Source organism: Schistocerca piceifrons, chromosome X (assembly GCF_021461385.2).
Source record: "Schistocerca piceifrons isolate TAMUIC-IGC-003096 chromosome X, iqSchPice1.1, whole genome shotgun sequence".
NCBI classification, from domain to species: domain Eukaryota; kingdom Metazoa; phylum Arthropoda; class Insecta; order Orthoptera; family Acrididae; genus Schistocerca; species Schistocerca piceifrons.
Genome location: NC_060149.1, coordinates 604377468 through 604395503, shown reverse-complemented (window position 1 = coordinate 604395503; position 18036 = coordinate 604377468). Strand labels below are relative to the sequence as shown.

General features: G+C 44.2%; 1 protein-coding gene across 1 annotated transcript in view; it reads right to left on the bottom strand.

The window, feature by feature from the left end:
* Positions 1–2489, bottom strand: part of LOC124722545 — a 435389-nt gene extending 432900 nt beyond the window's left edge. Inside the window, exon 1 of the mRNA XM_047247687.1 lies at positions 2153–2489. Coding sequence (XP_047103643.1) covers positions 2153–2489 — 337 coding nt within the window. The remainder of the gene's footprint in view (positions 1–2152) is intronic.
* Positions 2490–18036: the final 15547 nt, after the last annotated feature.

The window sequence follows — 18036 nt, the reverse complement described above, 5'->3', positions numbered from 1 at the left end:
AGGCCCTAAGGTTGTACAGACATCTTCGGTTGTTAATAAGTGAGCGGACTGGAGCCGAACCAATAGTGCAGGCTGGTACTCAGGTCCACGCAAAGTCAGTTATTATGCGACACTTGGGTACATCTTTCTGGCTGTATCCCTAATCCACTTCGTGTAGAAAGAAGAGCTGATATCGTAAGTACTCAAAGAAGAGTTTTTGTGATATGTGAATTTAACAAACTCAGGGGATGCAGGACATCGTATTCTCGCCATTAATGCGTATATCCTGGAACCTACGCTTCGATGTTTCGAAGTAAACAGTGTAGTGTTCAAGGTATCTAATCTTGCAAGTCAGCTTCCTCCAAAATATTACTTTGTGTTCAAGGTTATTTATCAAACTATACCTTCAGTATAATCTAATGATAATCTAATGAGTTTATAATGATGCCGGCAAGGGAGTTACAGAGGGAATGAAACAAAGCTGAATTTCAGCAGTCACTCAAGTTCACTCGTCAATTTGATCACAGACATAATATTATTTTGGGAATTCTAAGAGGTTAAACTTTAAATATTGCTTCTCAGTCTGTAAGGAGACCGATATACGTGGCATTTTTTGAGGTTCTGTGCGCCAAAGGCAGTGTCTCCTCAGACGTGGATATAGTTTTTTCCCCTATTCCACTTGTATTCCTTTGTTCTTTTTCACATTTATTTCTCGACAATGTTTATTAGAGTTGAATTTAGTTCTTCGTGATTATCATTCAGAATTTCTTCAAAATGACTTAGAACTATTTGCAAAGTTTGTCAATATGGAGTGAATATATGTGAAAAATAGGTGTCTCAACACTTCCATATATTATGACACTGGTCGTAGTTACCTTTTATGTACTCCACAATCTTCATTTCTTGTGCGGAATAGATGCTCAACGACTTATTTTCTGAAATTTATCAAGAAAAGGATGTAAAATGGTAGGGAGATATTCGTGGCAAAGGCTGGTACAGCCTGTTGCTGCCGCAGGATACTTATGGATGTGTATAGCCCACTTTCTGGCAAATTAATGTACATAATTACACAGACAAATTTTATTTCGTGAAACTGTCATGCAGTTGACGACAAAAGGTAGACAAATAGTGCACACAGAAACAGAAAACAACGTTAGCAACGGCCCATGCTATCTTATATGTCGTGCTTTACGCTGTCTCCGTTTCTTACCAATTACTTAATTTGAATGTGCTGATATCTGAACACTGTTCAACAAGTGTCCGGACGTTATGAAAACTTACAACATATTACCATGTCATAGCTTAATAATAAAGACAGTATCAATTTATATATATATATATATATATATATATATATATATATATATATAAATTAAGCTACTTAGACGTACGAATCTTATGCTGAAGAAATGAATATAGGATGTGCGGGATGTAGAAAAACTGAGAGAAATTATTTTGTACAGAAGAAGAGAGTGCTCAAAAGGTGAGGCTAACTATGCACGTGCAGTAGATAAGTTTTAAGAGACACAATAAAGCAAGTGATACATAAGTTTTAGTGAAAGTAAGATAACTGGGGATGGTCGCTTCATCGTATGAGGCAATATGTCACGTGTTGTTCATTGAAATTTGACACGGCGAGCCAATGGAGAGCTTATATGTAGCAATAGGGGCCTAATCACCGCAAAGACGAACATTAACCGGGGCTCGTCAAGTCGCCAGTTAAAATGACACAGTGAGTTATAAAAGTCCTAAGAGCGTTTATTGCACTCACTGAAACACAAAATCATCAGAAATGTTAACAGTTAAGCGTGCGACTAAGGTTAATAAAAAAGCCAACGGCAAATCTTTTCTGTTTGCATACTTTTTTTTTTTTTTTTTTTTTTTTTTTTGTAAGATCATAGGTAACTGACACAAGAATAACGACACTAATTCAGTGACGACAAATGAAATATTATTTACGTAAGAGTGACGTGACCAACGCTGTCACATACAATGAAGCTCTCGAAAATTGAAGAGAAAGATACAAAATATTTATAAAACAGCGATAGAGAATAGAGAGAAGTATCTACTAGCGGGGAGGACGCCACAGTCGGCAGCGGGAAGGGGATGAGGTGTGCGTTGCGAGGAAACGGCGTCGTCGGGACTGAGCGCCATGTGGCGCGCCGACACTCACCGATCTGTGGGACGTCGTACTGGCGGTTCCCGCGCTGCGACCGGATGATGAGGTGCTCGCTGAGCGCGGTGGGGATGTCGGGGTGCTGGTGCGGCTCGGCGGCCTGCCGCTTGGACCACGGCAGCGGCAGCCAGCGCTCGGCCGCGGTGCCGACGCCGATGGGCACCGCTGCGGCCGCCGAGTCGCCGGTCGCCGCCGGCGGCTGCGCTTCCGGAGGCTGCGCCAAGCGAAGACGCGGGCCCACGCCTGCACTCGGCAGGAGCAGGGAGGCATCGCCGGAGCCCACCAGCATCAGCACCAGTGAGGCAGAGAGCACAGCACCTGGTCCCTTCTCCATTGCTGGTCGGTTCCCAACTGTCCTGTCGGAGCGTCACTGAGCGACTGACGACATCTCCGGAGCAGCACGTGGTGAATGCGCGCTCAGCCGCCGCTCGCGCAGTGCCATGCCGGTTGGGCCCGGGCCTTCTCCGCCACTCCCGCCCACGCCGACTGCGGCTCTCCCAGCAGGCCCCCGCCCCTCCCCGCCCCCGCAGACGCTCTCCCACCCCCCGCGCCGCCCCCGCAGCGCGCTCACCCCCTCGGTGGGCAACGCGCCGGCGCCGCTGCCCCTCTGTCGCCGGTTCGCCGAGCCGGAGAGCCGGCGAGTTGCCGAGCCCAGCCGAAGAGAACGCCGCGGGCCGCGACGCCGTCAGTAGCGCCACCTGCGCCCGTGGCTGCTGCCGCACACGCCACCCACCTGCTTAAATACAGTACTTAGCCGCTTCGTACGGTAAATATACCCTCCTCCGTAATCCACCCACAATGAATTTGAATCGCTTTGTACTCGCAGGAGGTTTTATCTAAATTTGCACTCTGAAACTCACCGAAACCTGTCACGAACGGTACATAGTGCACCACTACCACTATCCTCGACTAGTTCACTACTCTAAATGCGAACGTCAAAATATTGTATTAACTAAAATATCTTAAATTAGAAATTATGGTCACTTGGAGGGAACATTATGGGAAGGAGTAATAAGTTGCTGCCTTCTTGTTAGAACGAGCGCTCGTCCGACGTCACCAAAAAAATATCACCGAAACGCTGTCATTCACACTAGATGAAAAACGGACTAAACACCCAGCTCTTTCACAATTATTCTTCGTGTCCTCTATTGACCGGTCCAGTGGTGGAACGAAAATGACGAATAATACCCAAGACTATGTGTAACTAAGATTAGGTGAGCTGAGGATTCGCTGATGAATTGCTTACTGTCAGAAATCTTCCAGTATACCTTAATAACGTGTATGCCTTTTCTATTATTGCGCTCTTTAGTCCAGTAACTTAAATAGCTTGGAGAGAAATATACAAATAGTCTTTCTATCTCTGCTTAGCTACTGCTATCTACATACATTTGAACTGCTTACTGGGTTTTGTGCGATGTCCTTAGGTTAGTTAGGTTTAAGTAGTTCTAAGTTCTACGGGACTGATGACTATAGATGTTAAATCCCATAGTGCTCAGAGCCATTTGAACCAGCTGCTTAGAGTAGTCCAATCTTTGCTTCCCTCTACATTGTATCCTCCCATCCCTCAAATTCCCACTATTTCCTTCATGCCTCTGGATTTCCCCCATCATCTGGCCCCTTCTGTTATCAAGTTCTGCCACATGTATTTTTTCCCCTTTCTACTCAGTACCTCCTCACTAGTTATTAGATCTGTAAAGCTAATCTTCAGCATTCTTCTGTAACACCACATTTCTAAACCTGCTCTTCTCTTATTGTGTGAATTGATCAACGTCAACGTTTTACCTACATGCATGGCTACGCTACAGACAAATACCTTAATAAAAGTCTTCCTAACGCTTTAATATATATTAGATTTTAGAAAACTTACCATTTCCAGAATTTCTTTGCTCGAAATTGTCATTCGACATGATACATTCTCTCTTCTTTGGCAGAACGGATCTACTACGTTTAGTGTGCCGTTTCCCATTGTAATTGCCGCAGCGTCGGCTGGTTTTAATTCGACTGCGTCCCACCACCGAATTTTATTTTTGTTGGTGTTATTTTCTAACCTACTTTAGAGATAATATCCGTTCCCTCAACTGATGTTCCAAGGCCTATGACGAATCTGACATAATTATGATGTCGTTGGTAAACTTCGAGATTTTAACTTCTTCATCCTGACATTTAGTACATGCTCCAAATGTCTAATTGGTGTCCTTTACAACTTGTTCAGCGGAGTAAGTGAATAGCATCAGGAATTTCTAGAAATCTACCTCAGTCCCTTTCAAACAATTGCTTCCCATTCGTATGCTAGGGCTCTCATAACTTCAGTCTTGTTTCCACACAAGCTGTCGATAGCTTGACCCTCAGTGTATTTTGTATCCTCAGCGTCAGAATTTCAAACAGTCTATTACAGCAAACATTGTCAGGAGCTTTCCCTAAATCCACTAATCATATACATTTAGGTCTCATAAAGGTTGGTCAGACACAGACAGAAAAGCTTCTAAGGGTGTTGCATGGGAGGTTGTGCTGAGAAATAATTGTTTAAAAAGTTCGATACGTGCGCCGTTTCCGAGGTAGCCCATCAGGTCGTCGCACGTGCAGATTCAAAGAGCCTACCAGAGGTGATGTTGCCTCTCGTGTTCTTCGTTTGGTTTCCTCAAACTGAACAAGAGAGCAATATAAAACTTAAACACATGCCGGTATCGAATCCAAGCCTATGAATCAGACGTCTCATGCGCTACCATCTACGCTATGAGAACAAGTGATATTGCGGGGAACAGTTTGTGTAGCAGACTTTTATCTGCTAATAATTCGATCATCTTTGGAAATCGTATTGACGCGGAGTATGGTTGTAGGAAGTGTTCGTTTACCTGCGGAAGTACCAGTAAAGAAGTGCGATGGGTCAACGAGGGAGGCAGGTTAGGCATGGACACACTTTCACAGCGGTGAACGTAATGGTACCATGGCGCATTATCAGTATCACTTCGACGAATGCGCCTATATGCATTTAGCATACGGCACTGCGGGTTTAAATGCACTGGACGCCCGCACAATTTACAACGCCAGATTTCTGAGCAACGTTATTCCCCGCGCGAACACGATTGTAGCGGCTGATACGCGATGAATGAAGACCGAAAGTTTTGAGTTGAACGAAGTTGATACGGGACGACAACGCTAAGTACTGACCGTTCAATTTGAAGAACATATTCTTCGTATAGTTGCTGAAAATCCTACAACCATTTCGAGGGCCAATGGCAATTCATCAGGCGTAAGTAAAGTTTACCCGACGTTCTTCAACTTTGTTTGAAAACTTAACATGGTAAAATGTATCCGTTTGCTTGTCCCTATAGTTTTCATACTATTAAATATCCTACACGACGAAAACGTATTTCCGTACCTCCTACAGGAAGTGCAAGATTTGGTGGAAGGGGACTATTGTTATCGGAATGGTATTGCCTGCGATACTTGAATCAGTGCTTCTAAACTCGAAATTTCGAAAGGAGGGTGTTGTGTACAGGTAAGATATTTTTTCCGCTATCTAAATCTAAATAAAAAAGCCACATCCGGAACGACGAAAGTACGCGTGGAACTTTGTGAAGTCATATGACTTTGGTGCGAACGTTTGAGCAGGTATTGTAGGCAATGTTTGTTGGGTGCCTAGTCTGGAACCGCCTGACCGCTACGGTCGCAGGTTCGAATCCTGCCTCGGGCATGGATGTGTGTGATGTCCTTAGGTTAGTTAGGTTTAATTAGTTCTAAGTTCTGGGCGACTGATGACCTCAGAAGTTAAGTCGCATAGTGCTCAGAGCCATTTTTTTTTTTTTTGTTGGGTGCCTTCCTATTTCCTCCTCGTTTAAACGGGCGACTTGAGAAAACGTATTTATTGCTTCATTATTATAAATTTTTTCCCTGTTTTGTTACATTTCTGCCTGCTGACTATAAAGAAGGGTCTCCAGCCGCGTGATACTGTTTTTGAAACCGCCTAATAACCAAGTGCGTTAAACATAATAGCGCTGCAAATATTGGTGGAGCAGTGTAGTAGTGAAGCGATATTGTTTATGTGGTAAATGTTGTGGGATTGAGCCTCGCTTGATATTTTGCGATTATTTATTTTTATATCATTATCGAAATTACTTTTTTTATCACGTTAGTTCAATTATGTAGCTTAAATGTAATTTTTACTTCTATTCCTTCGTCACGTCATTGCAATCATCGTAAGCACTCTCTCATATGCTCTCGTTGTTACATTCTATCATTCATTTTTCATTTGCAATCTTTGTTATTGTGATTTTGATTATTTTTATGGGTTAACGTCAATTTCATTTCGTCTATTTTGACATCCTTATGATTTCATCTATGTTTCTACATTCAGTATTTCCATTCCTCGTTGTGCCTGAAATTCAGTTTTACTTATTATCCCTTATTTCCTTTACACGTTTATCTTCGTTATTTTTTCCATGGTGTAACAGGCATTTATGTTTTAAAAGTTTGTATGATGATTATCATTCACAACATCCACATCTTGTCACGAAATGTACATTTTTGACATCACTGTACAGACTGAGCGAGGTAGCGCAGTGATTAGCATACTGGACTCGCATTCGGAGGACGACGCTTCGGACCCACGTCCGTCCGTCCAGGCTTAGGTTTTCGTAATTTCCCTAGATCGCATGAGGCAAATACGGGGATGGCTGCTTTGAAAGGGCACGGCCGACTTCCCTCCCCATCCTTCCCTAATCCGATGATCCCGATGACCTTGGTGTTTGGTCCCCTCTCCCAAGTCAACCAACCATTGTACAATAAGTATAAATTGGTTATCTTGCGTTTTGGTTTTTAAGCGATAGATTGACAATTTCAAATGTTTCAGTGCTATGGTAGACGAATAAAAATAATCCTTATTATTTGCACGTAGATTCGAACAGTAAAAACTCTGATAGGAAGAAAAAACGAAGACAAATGAAACGTTACTATGACGATTATCGTGACCTTATAAAGAAGCACTAACAAAAACAGGGCGTATAAAGCAATTAATTGCATAAAAATAATGCGCAATGTCATTTCAATAACGAATCACAAATAAAAGTTTCCAATTACCCGACGAGATTCAAACACCAATCTTCTACATATGCACACGAGCGATTTATTATCTCGAGCTCTCCGCATTATTTTCTCTCGCGTTTCAGCTGGATTTGTGAACCAAGGGAGCCGCACAAGCTACGGCAGTGAGCTGCGTAGTCGCCGCGAGAACAGGCGAGGGCACTCTGGTCGCCAACTAATGCTGTATCGCAGCGGCCTCGCCGATAGCCGTGAAGAGGCTCCCTGGCTCCGAATGAGTAAACAATAACAGTTTAAACAAATTCTGTTACCTCATCCGGTTTACTGCAACCGATGCTTAATTGTACTGCAGCCACAAAATACATAATTGGAGAGCCGGCCGGTGTGGCCGTGGGGTTAAAGGCGCTTCCGTATGGAACCGCGTGACCGCTACTGTCGCAGGTTCGAATCCTGCTTCGGGCATGGATGTGTGTGATGTCCTTAGGTTAGTTAGGTTTAAGTAGTTCTAAGTTCTAGGGGACTGATGACCACAGAAGTTAAGTCCCATAGTGCTCAGAGCCATTTGAACCATAATTGAACACGTTTTATAAGTGATACAAATTGAAGTCTCTCACTTGCGGGAATAAATCGATTCAGTGTTCACTACAGTTGTTACCGACCAGATTTAGATCCATTTGTCCTGCCATGGTACTTGCCGATACTGTCTATAAACCAGTCAGTGAAAACATTTCTTCTAATGTTAAGTGAAGTACCTCCATGGGTTGACGGGAGTTCTTGTACAGATCACATACGTCGCTTTTGAATCCCACTGGCACAGCTGTGCGGTAAGCGTGGCGGATTGCTAACCGTAGGAGCCTAGGTTAGATTCCCAGCCAGGTTGGAGATTTTCTTCACTCGTCAACTGGGTGTTGTGTTGCCCGCACGTACGTATCGTCACAATTGACGTTTCGCTATTGAGACGCCTGCATAGGCATGTCTCGAAAGCCATTGATTAAAAATTAATTTAATATTTCAGGCACCCTTCTTGTGTGATTTACGGTATACACTCTTTATGCAAGACTTCCCACACAGCTTTATGATCTTTCATACCATGTGTAAAATGTACACGGTCACGGCCTTAAATGTCACAATTAATAAAATTTTCCGTCCTATTATGCCATGGTCAAATGGATTTCACATTTAAACCCAACGTTTCGTCCCCATTTGCGGAGGCTATTTTCAGGGGGAACAGCTCGAAACAATTTAATAATTGTGGTTTCGTTTCTGATTTACACAGTGTTGTGTGGCCTATTCTGTATTGATAATGCATATCAGTTGGGCTGGAACTAACCAAACATTTGCAAAAGGTGAGCAGTTTACGTTACCGCTGTAGCTTCACTGTTAATTCAATACACGATTGTACATTCATTCGAAATTAAATAAGTTACTTTCATCTTCTCTTGAATCTATAAACAGTGTCATGCGCTCCTTTCGGCAGCCGTGCACTAACCACTGGGTGAGTCCGAAACCTCCTGTTGTGTATCTTAATGTATTCATGAATGAAATAAGCAAGCACTGTCTGCTTTCTACTGCCTACGTGCGTACTTGTTTGCTTCGAATCTAGCACTGCTGTGCGACTATCACTGTGATGGTGCCTGTGTGCACTGAAACGATTTCTGACGCTGCAATCTCGCTGCGAGCCCGCGCCGCTGTTACTCGCTCGTGTACATCGAGCCTTAACCACCACGCTACGCCAGCACTCTGTAGAGTATTCTTATTATAAAGCACGAGAGTATCTAAAACTTTTTTTCGTATATTACTCGCAAACGAGACCCAGCAGGGTGACTGGCTGCGGGTTCGATCCTAGCTACCGTCCAATTATTCCCAGTGGTTTTTTGTTGGGTTTCAGCACATCAAAAGATGCACATGTTTAGTAACACCACCTCTGACAGGCTGCTTGAATGTTAGCGCTAGACGACCTGACTGCCTTATCCGACTGTTTATGACCATGCCGTATATCGTACATTCCAAGTAGGATAGGTTGGCAGATCTCGGTAATTCCGATAGAATGCCATATGCTGTTGGAGCCTTGTTTCGACCTCGCTAAGTCAGTGCCCGTCAGTTTTCCTCATACCGTTCATCTTTTCTTCTTAATATTCCTCTTTATCTTCTATAGTTTTATCTACAGTTTGATTTCCCTTGTATTACTATTCTCTATACAGGGTGTATCATAATTTTTGGGTCACATTTTAATAGGTGATAGTGAGTCTACGATCGATTATATTGACATAGGGAACCAGTGGTTGGAAACGCATATTTATTGTGTTACGGACATACATTCCGCACTCCGCGTAACGACGCAACTCATAGTAATTTTTTTTATGTGACGACCAGCAGCCTAAGTGCATGCATGGCAACGGCGCATAGAGTTCTGTCGCACTCTCTCAATGACCCCTGGGGTCTTTTGTACAAGGAGACAGGCAGCTTCGACTCTAGCTAGTAGGTCTTCATCCGTTTCTACGGGGTTTTATACACCAAAGTCTTGACATAGCCCGAGATGGAGAAGCCCAGAGGTGTGAGACCCTGTGATCGCGCTCGCAATGCAACAGGTCCTCCCCTTCAAATTCAACTATAAGGATACGTTTTATTCAGACATTAACATCGAAGTGGGCTGGTGTGCCGTCGTTTTGAAACCGCATCGTTTCACTGGCAAAAAGGACTGTGGCAGCACATCTCGCAGGCTCACCATGTAACGTGCACCAATCGAACTGGAAGATAACAGATGAAGTCCTGTAATGTGATCTTGGACAATGCTCGCAAACATGTCGACAGGGAATCGTTGCTGGTGGCCAACGATGTGGGAACCGTAGGGGTTGTCCAAACTCCAGATTTGGCTGTTGCGGCTGTTGAAAAACTATCACGGATGAATGAAGACTCATCCGTGAACAATACAAACTGTACGAAGTTAGACACTGCACCACTGTGGTGGATAACCCATTGAGAGAAGTTAACGCGGAGCTTAGAATCCGTAGGTCCCAGTGTTTGCCCATGTTCTTCATGATAGGGGTGTAATACTTGTTCCACCAATACTCTCCACACTATGTCCTTCGAACTGTGCATTTCATGGTCAGGTTGAGAGGTGCTTATTGCTGTGTGGTCGCCGCACTATCCAACACGATCTCCTCAAAGTTCAGACATGTCTTTGGCGTGAACCCTGGCCGGCTCTTTGTGGCTTGAACTACCCCGTCTCTCGTATGTTGGTATCCACGGATATAAACTTCTTTCAATTAATATTACGGCTGTTGGAAAAGCGTTGTCTGTAAATTCATGCTGCTTTACGGGCGCTACATCCGGCCTCACTGTACATTTAATGCCATGTGAAGTGGCAACGTGGTTTGAGGCGCCATGTCAAGGATGCGCGGCCCCTTGCACCGGAGGTTCGAGTCCTCCCTCGGGCATGGCTGTCTGTGTGTTGTTCCTAGCATAAGTTAGTTAAAGTAGTGTGTAAGTCTAAGGACCGATGACCTCAGCAGTTTGGTCGCTTAGGAATTCACACCCTCGTTTGTACATTTAATGCATGTCTAACAACTCTTGTGACGAGTAACGTTCCATCTTCAACTACGCGTCATGCACTTTACACACTCGCCATGGACAAATGACAATCTGTTTGATGCAATAGACAACTGACACTAGAAATAGTGGTGTGCGTGCGGCACAGGTTCAAAAATGGCTCTGAGCACTATGGGACTTAACATCTATGGTCATCAATTCCCTAGAACTTAGAACTACTTAAACCTAACTAACCTAAGGACAGCACACAACACCCAGTCATCACGAGACAGAGAAAATCCCTGACACCGCCGGGAATCGAACCCGGGAACCCGGGCGTGCGGCACAGGTTAACGTGCCGGTGCGATGAATGTTTCCTTGACATGACAAACGTGCTATGAGCTAAGTTAAACACAGTATTATATAAAATGAAAGTGAAGGGTAGAAAGGAAAGGAAAAGGAAGGAAATCATGATATCAGCTGTATCGGAACTTCTTGGGGAATCAGTGTCGACTACTGAAAATGCGTGCCGGAGTTGGACTCAAAACCGGGATCTCCTGCTTACCTGGCAGTTACTTTAACCACCGCCCCCCCCCCCCACCCCACCCCGACACAGTGTTTATTGCAAACGTGCCAGATATATCGGCCAGCATGCTCCCTACACCGTATTACGCATGGTAATGTGTTGTGAGTTTTGTGTTGCCGTATTTTAGTCCACCACCCCAGTAGGTTTTCTTTATTACAATTTCTCCCTAGTTAGGACGATGAAATAAGTTCTTTGTTACACTTTAGGAAATAATGCAACCAGCCACAAATGGTTGGTCGCTTTATTTCCTACAGTACAACGAACGTAAATAGCTGCGCTGTTCTCTAGCCAAAATGAACAAAATAAGTTCTTTGTGTTGAGAAGTTTTCAGTACAACCAGATATTTGGTAAGATCATATTTAGTTTTATACTAAAAAGTGCGGATTGGTCCTGAATGCCTTTGAGAAAGCAAGTGACACGTTATCATCCTCAGTTTCACTAACTGGTACGTTTGAAAATTACGGATGTTTTGAGTTTCACATGTTCGCAGCTTTGGGAATCCATGTAGTTCACTACGTCAGATGGTCATATTACGCAACTGCAACCGCAAAATATATTTCGCTCTTAATCAGCAGGCTGAGATCAGCAACATAGTTGTATAGGTATGCAATCTGGGTGGTGCCACTTGGAAAAGAGTCCACTTCCTTAACACTATTAGTCACTCCAATGTCATACGATGAACAGTTGCTAGCAAAAGAGTGATCTCTTTCATGTAGCCTATACAGCATTGACCAGGTATATCATCAGAACCACTTGACTTTTATCTGTTAAGTGACTTTATATGAATTTTCATTTCTGTTATTACATTTATCCACATGTGTCATTTTAGCATTCGTGTGAAGATGAAAATAACTGTATTACTACATACATCAATCAAACAATTCCGTAATGCAGAATTAAGTATAACCGGCTTCTGTCTGTGAAACTTCGTTGCGGTGCAAGAATTGTCGAAGAGATTATGGACAGGTGATTATGATTTTCCAACATTTTAAGTAAGACCAGAACTCCTAGGTTAAGTATGGAACAGGGTCATGGATTGGAATAACCCACCACTTCGACGACTATTTGCTGTTTCTAGGGATCTTGCTTACTCGGTTCGCTAGACAAACAATCCAACAGCTAGTATTAATGAGTTCTATTACAATTAATCAAATGCAATACTTAACTTTGGCCACTACACCGATGTGTCACAAGCAAAGGGCGACATGCGAAATAATCAGTCTTTGCAGTGACTTCTGATCTATAACTGACAAAAGAGAGTACTGAACAGCTATCCAAGTCGCTATCGTTGACGCTGCTATCCAAGTGCCTAATGTTGTAGCTGCTGTTGAACTGGGCCGCCACCAATCGGCCGCGGCGCTTGTGTCCTCTTCAACCATGGGCCGCTTCCGTCACGTTGTCCTCCTGGAAGGGAGGTCGGTCAGCGTGCGATTGGCTGACTTCTTCTCACAGCCTTACCTGCTTTGTCGTTCCCGACTGCCGTGCCGACGCTTCACTTTACGTCGTAAGGTTGTTCAGGTTGACTTTATTCACATCGATGGAATCAAGAAAGTGATCTGCGGCACTTGTGAATATGAAAACGAGCTCCTAACCAGGCCGTGAAGGCCAAGTGATGTCTACCAGCTGCCCTGTCATCCTCTTCCTTGCGGCTTTTTGCGGATGGGGTATGGATGGGCATGTGGTCGACTTACAGCTCTCCCGGTCGTTTTTCTGACATTACAGCCCATAGATTCTCTACTAATTGGTCAAATAGCTCCTAAATTGACACCACGAGTCTCGTATCATTCATTCCACGGAGGAAAAATCCTAGGCAGTACCGGGACTCGCACGCAGGTCCTCCGCTTGGCAGCCACCTACGCCGCCAGCTCAGCAACGGATGTGGACATTTGGGTGTGATATGGTGTGTTACTTTTACTGCACTGTAGTGACACACACACATAAATACACACACTCACGAGCGCGAGCACCAATTCCGTCGAACTGGTCAGAGACGCGCAAGGATGCAATAGTGCAGCACCAACATTCAGATGAAGACGTGGTCCTGGAGCTCAGCAACAGGTCTTACAAATCTCGTGCACCCAGCAATGGAGGTAACACTAGATACAAATAAACTATAGCACGGTTTAAGAGTGGATCTGGAGTGCTAATTGATGTACACGATAATGCTTGAACAACAATGTAGCACGATAATGTAACCATTGACAGGGGGGAAAGACACAGTAGCATATGAGTGCTAGCAACCTTTTGATCATGGACGAATGGAATCGCCTTTTTACATACGAGAACAGTACAGGAAAAAGTAATACTGATCTATTTCTAACTAGCGACTGCTTTGTATGATCATCGACTGACTGAAAATGATGTGACGATATATGTTCCGCGCGTCATAAATTATCGCTTTTGATGTAGTTTTACCCTGGCTACATCACAGTGTTAGTGGTTTGGACGGCATTAAGAACGTCGTCAATGAGAAAAGTGTAAGTGATTTTGAAAGGTGTAGTGGGTATTTGGAAATTTAAGTTATAAATTTCTAGGACTTGTCCGTACAGTTTCCGTTCTACGACGGCTTCAGTTCAGTTGTCTGACTCATCCACTTCTGCTTAAGGCATTGAGTTAGGTGTGACAGAGTACAGTTATCAGCTAACAGTTCGAAAGGAAACATAACGATACATCAATTTATCACTTACGCACATCTGTTTGTATTAGCACTTACACATTACGTGTTTACATTATTGCAAAACAAAAAGGAGCTCAGAATACTGTCCGTACAGAACAGTACTGATGAGTTACAACAGCTACTCGATGTGGCGACCGCTAACGTTGTTGCATACATTGTACATACGAAGGATATTCTGGTACACACTCTGCATCCCACCTTGTGTCTCTTCAATTTCTAGTGCAGCGACCAGAACTCGTGGCAGCAGATCTTCTTCTGTCCCTACAGGAGTCTTGTAAATTAAACTTTGTTTATGTAGTACATGTCATTCTGTCTACCATATTGCACACCAAGACAAGCAACTCTCAAATATTTCTGCTTCCCTCAGCAGACGTAGACGCGTTACATGCTCCAATTGAAACCGTCGTAGTACGGAAATAATACGTTTCCAGACGTGGATTCCTAGTCAAAATATCGTTCCCCACTACAAGTCCTAGAATTTTGTAACAGGAATTTTCGAACACCCTGTGTTAAGCACGAACTAGAACATACGCTAAGGAATCAAAAAATAATGACCACCTGCTTAATAGTTTGTTTGTCCGTTTTTGGAGCGAAATGCGTCATTTATTCTGCGAATCAGGGATTCGCCAGATTCTTAGTAGATCTGTGGAGGTATGTGGGATAAGATGTTTACGCACAGATCATGTAATTCGCACAAATAACGGGCCGCTGATTTGTGTACGCGTTGATGGGGGCCTATAGCGACCTAGATGGGCTCCATAGGATTTACATCAGGTGAATTTGCTCGCAGAGACATCAACGTGAGTTCACTATAATGCGCCTCAAACCACTGTAGGATGGCTCTGGCTCCCAGACACGGACAATCCAACTACTGAACGGTGACATCGCCGTCGGGGAAGACATCAAGCATGAAGGGATGCAGGTGGTTCGTCACTGCCAGTGTGTCTTTGAGTGCTACCATAGGCCTCATGAAAGCGCAGAAGAATGTACCCCATAGTATAATACTGCAGCCACCAACCTGTGTCCTTGACGAGCTGCACTTTTCGAGTCGTCGTTCCCGTCGAGACGAGCATCGATCTATTGTAGCAAAAATGTCATTCAGCCGAGCAGTGAACAAGTTTCCATCGATCGACGGTCGAATCCTGGTGGTCACGTGCCCACTGCAATCGTAATTGACGATGTCGTTGGGTCAACATGTGAACACGTGGGGGTGGTCTGCTGCGGAGCTTCATGTTCTACAATGTACAGTGAACGGCGCTCTCCGAAACAGTTGTGCTTATACCAGCGTTGTGCTCTTTTGGAAGAGATGCCGTAGATCAACATCTATCCTGTTTTACAGAGCAGACAAGCCTCTGTGTGAAGAGTCGTGGACGTCCACCTATTTAGCGCCTGTCGTTAGTTTCACTGTCGTTCCTCTTTCGGTAGACAGTAGCACGCGAATATGGGACCAGCTTCGCATTTATTGAGATACTTGTTCACATGGCCTGCGTAACAATAATCTACCCATTGTCATAGTCGCCGCGCGGGATTAGCCGAGCGGTCTGACGCGCTGCAGTCACGGACTGAGAAGCTGGTCCCGGCGGAGGTTCGAGTCCTCCCTCTGGCATGGGTGTGTGTGTTTGACGATTTAGTGTGTAAGCTTAGGGACTGATGATTTTAGCAGTTAAGTCCCATAAGATTTCACACATTTTTTACATATCACATTGTCATAGTCGCCCACCTCAATGCACCCCTGATAGTGTACGATGTGCTACACTGTTCCACTGTTGCCCCAGAGCTGAAGAGGACAGATATCTGTCCAGGAATGCCATTCTCGGGGGTTAGTTTGTGAGGTGCGACCTGACGTATCTCGTTGTGTTCTGTGGCCTACCGTGAACCATTATGCACTGCCGAAATACTTCGTCCCACACGAGCAACAATTACCATGATGACAGTATCACATTCTTTCATGCCAATAACGCACCCTCACTCAAGCTCACTGATTTGACGGTACAGTTCGATCATACGCCTGCGAGGCATCCTGCACGTCATCTCAAGTCACACTGGTCCATTACCTCCGGTATATAGCGACACGAGAGCCGCAGGCACGATTTACCGCTAGGTAGTGTTGCACCGCGATATTAATGTTGACCTTGAACTCGCGGGCCGACATGGTTAAGATGCTAATCATTTCTGCAGAACATACTAATGTACTTGTCCTGTGGACGTCCTATCTGCATTCGTTCAAGGTGTTCTGTTTTTTTATGAACATGAGTATATGAACTGAAGAGCGAAAGAAACTGCTACACCTGCCTAATATCATGCAGGGTTCCATCGAGCACGCGGAAGTGCCGCAACACAACGTGCCATGGGCTCGACTAATGTCTGAAGTAGTGCTGCAGCGAATTGACACCATGAATCCAGCAGGGCTGTCAACAAATCGGTAAAAGTACGAGGGGTGGAAATCTCTTCTGAACATCATGTTGCAAGGCATCCGAGATATGCTCAATAATCTGTATGTCTTGTTTGATGGCAGGCGAAAGTGTTTAAACTGAGAAGAGTGTTCCTGGAACCACTCTGTAGCAGTTCTGGATGTGTGTGGTATCGCATTGTCCTGCTGGAATTGCTCAAGTCCGTCGGAATGCACAATGGACATGAATGGATGCAGGTTATCAGAGAAGATGCTTACGTACGTGTCACATGTCATAGTCCTATCTTGACGTATCATGCGTTTCATATCACCTCAACTGCAAACACCCTGCACCATTACAGTATATCCACCAGCTTGACATGCAGGGTCCATGGATTCATGAGTTGGTCTCCATGCCCGTCCACGTCGATCCGCTCAATACAATTTGAAACGAGACTCGTCCGACATGGCAACATGTTTCCAATCATCAACAATCCAATGTCAGTGTTGACAGGCCCAGGCGAGGCGTAAAGCTTTGTATCGAGCAGTCATCAAGGGGACAAGAGTGGACCTTCGGCTCAAAAATGGTTCAAATGGCTCTAAGCACTATGGGACTTAACATCTGAGGTCATCAGTCCCCTAGACTTAGAACTACTTAAACCTAACTAACCTAAAGATATCACACACATCCATGCCTGAGGGAGGATTCGAACCTGCGACAGTAGCAGCACCGCGGTTCCGGACTGAAGCGCCTAGAACCGCTTTGTCACAGCGGCCTGCGACCTTCGCCTCAGAAAGCAGAAAGCCCATATCGTTGATGTTTCGTTCAATGGATCGCACGCTGACACTCGCTGATGGCCCATCATTGAAATCTGCAGTAATCTGCGAAAGGGGTGCACTCGCGTTGTGCACTTCAGTTGTCGTTGGTCTAGTTATTGCAGGACCGTTTCTGGCAACTGCGATGTCGGATATTTGATGCTTTACCGGATTATTGATATGCCCAGTATACTCGTGAATTGGTCGAACGGGAAAATCCCCACTTCATCACTACCTCGGAGATGCTGTGTCCCATCCCTCGTGCTCCAACTATAACACTACGTTCAAACTCACTTAAATCTTGATAACCTTACCATATTAGCAGCAGTAACCGATCAGACAACTGCGCCAGAAACTTGATGTCTTATATAGGCGTTGCCGAAAGCAGCACCGTATTCAGCCTGTTTACGTATCTCTGTATTTGAAAACTCATGCATATACCCGTTTCTTTGGCGCTTCAGGGTATAGTCATTATTATAACTATAATTATTATTAGTAGTAGTATTTTCTCTGTGACTGTTCTCAGACATAAATTTATAATTAATCAGAACATGTAAATACTTCAAAAATGTTGAATCACAATGTATTATATAAATACAGATCAGGTGTAAAAGAATGAATAAAATAAGTACATTTCTTCTTGTTCAGAATGTGATGAGTTCTTCAGTTACAACTTTGGTCATGACGACGTTAGAACTTCACACATGCAGAAAAATGTGAAATTTTATTTTCTCGAATGATTCGTGGGGTGGTAAATTATGAATTGTTCAGAAGAAAGTTGAGACGTTTTAATAATGATTTTGATTTAGTTCGTGAAGTGCGGTAAGTGAATTAAGCTTCTAGTGCAC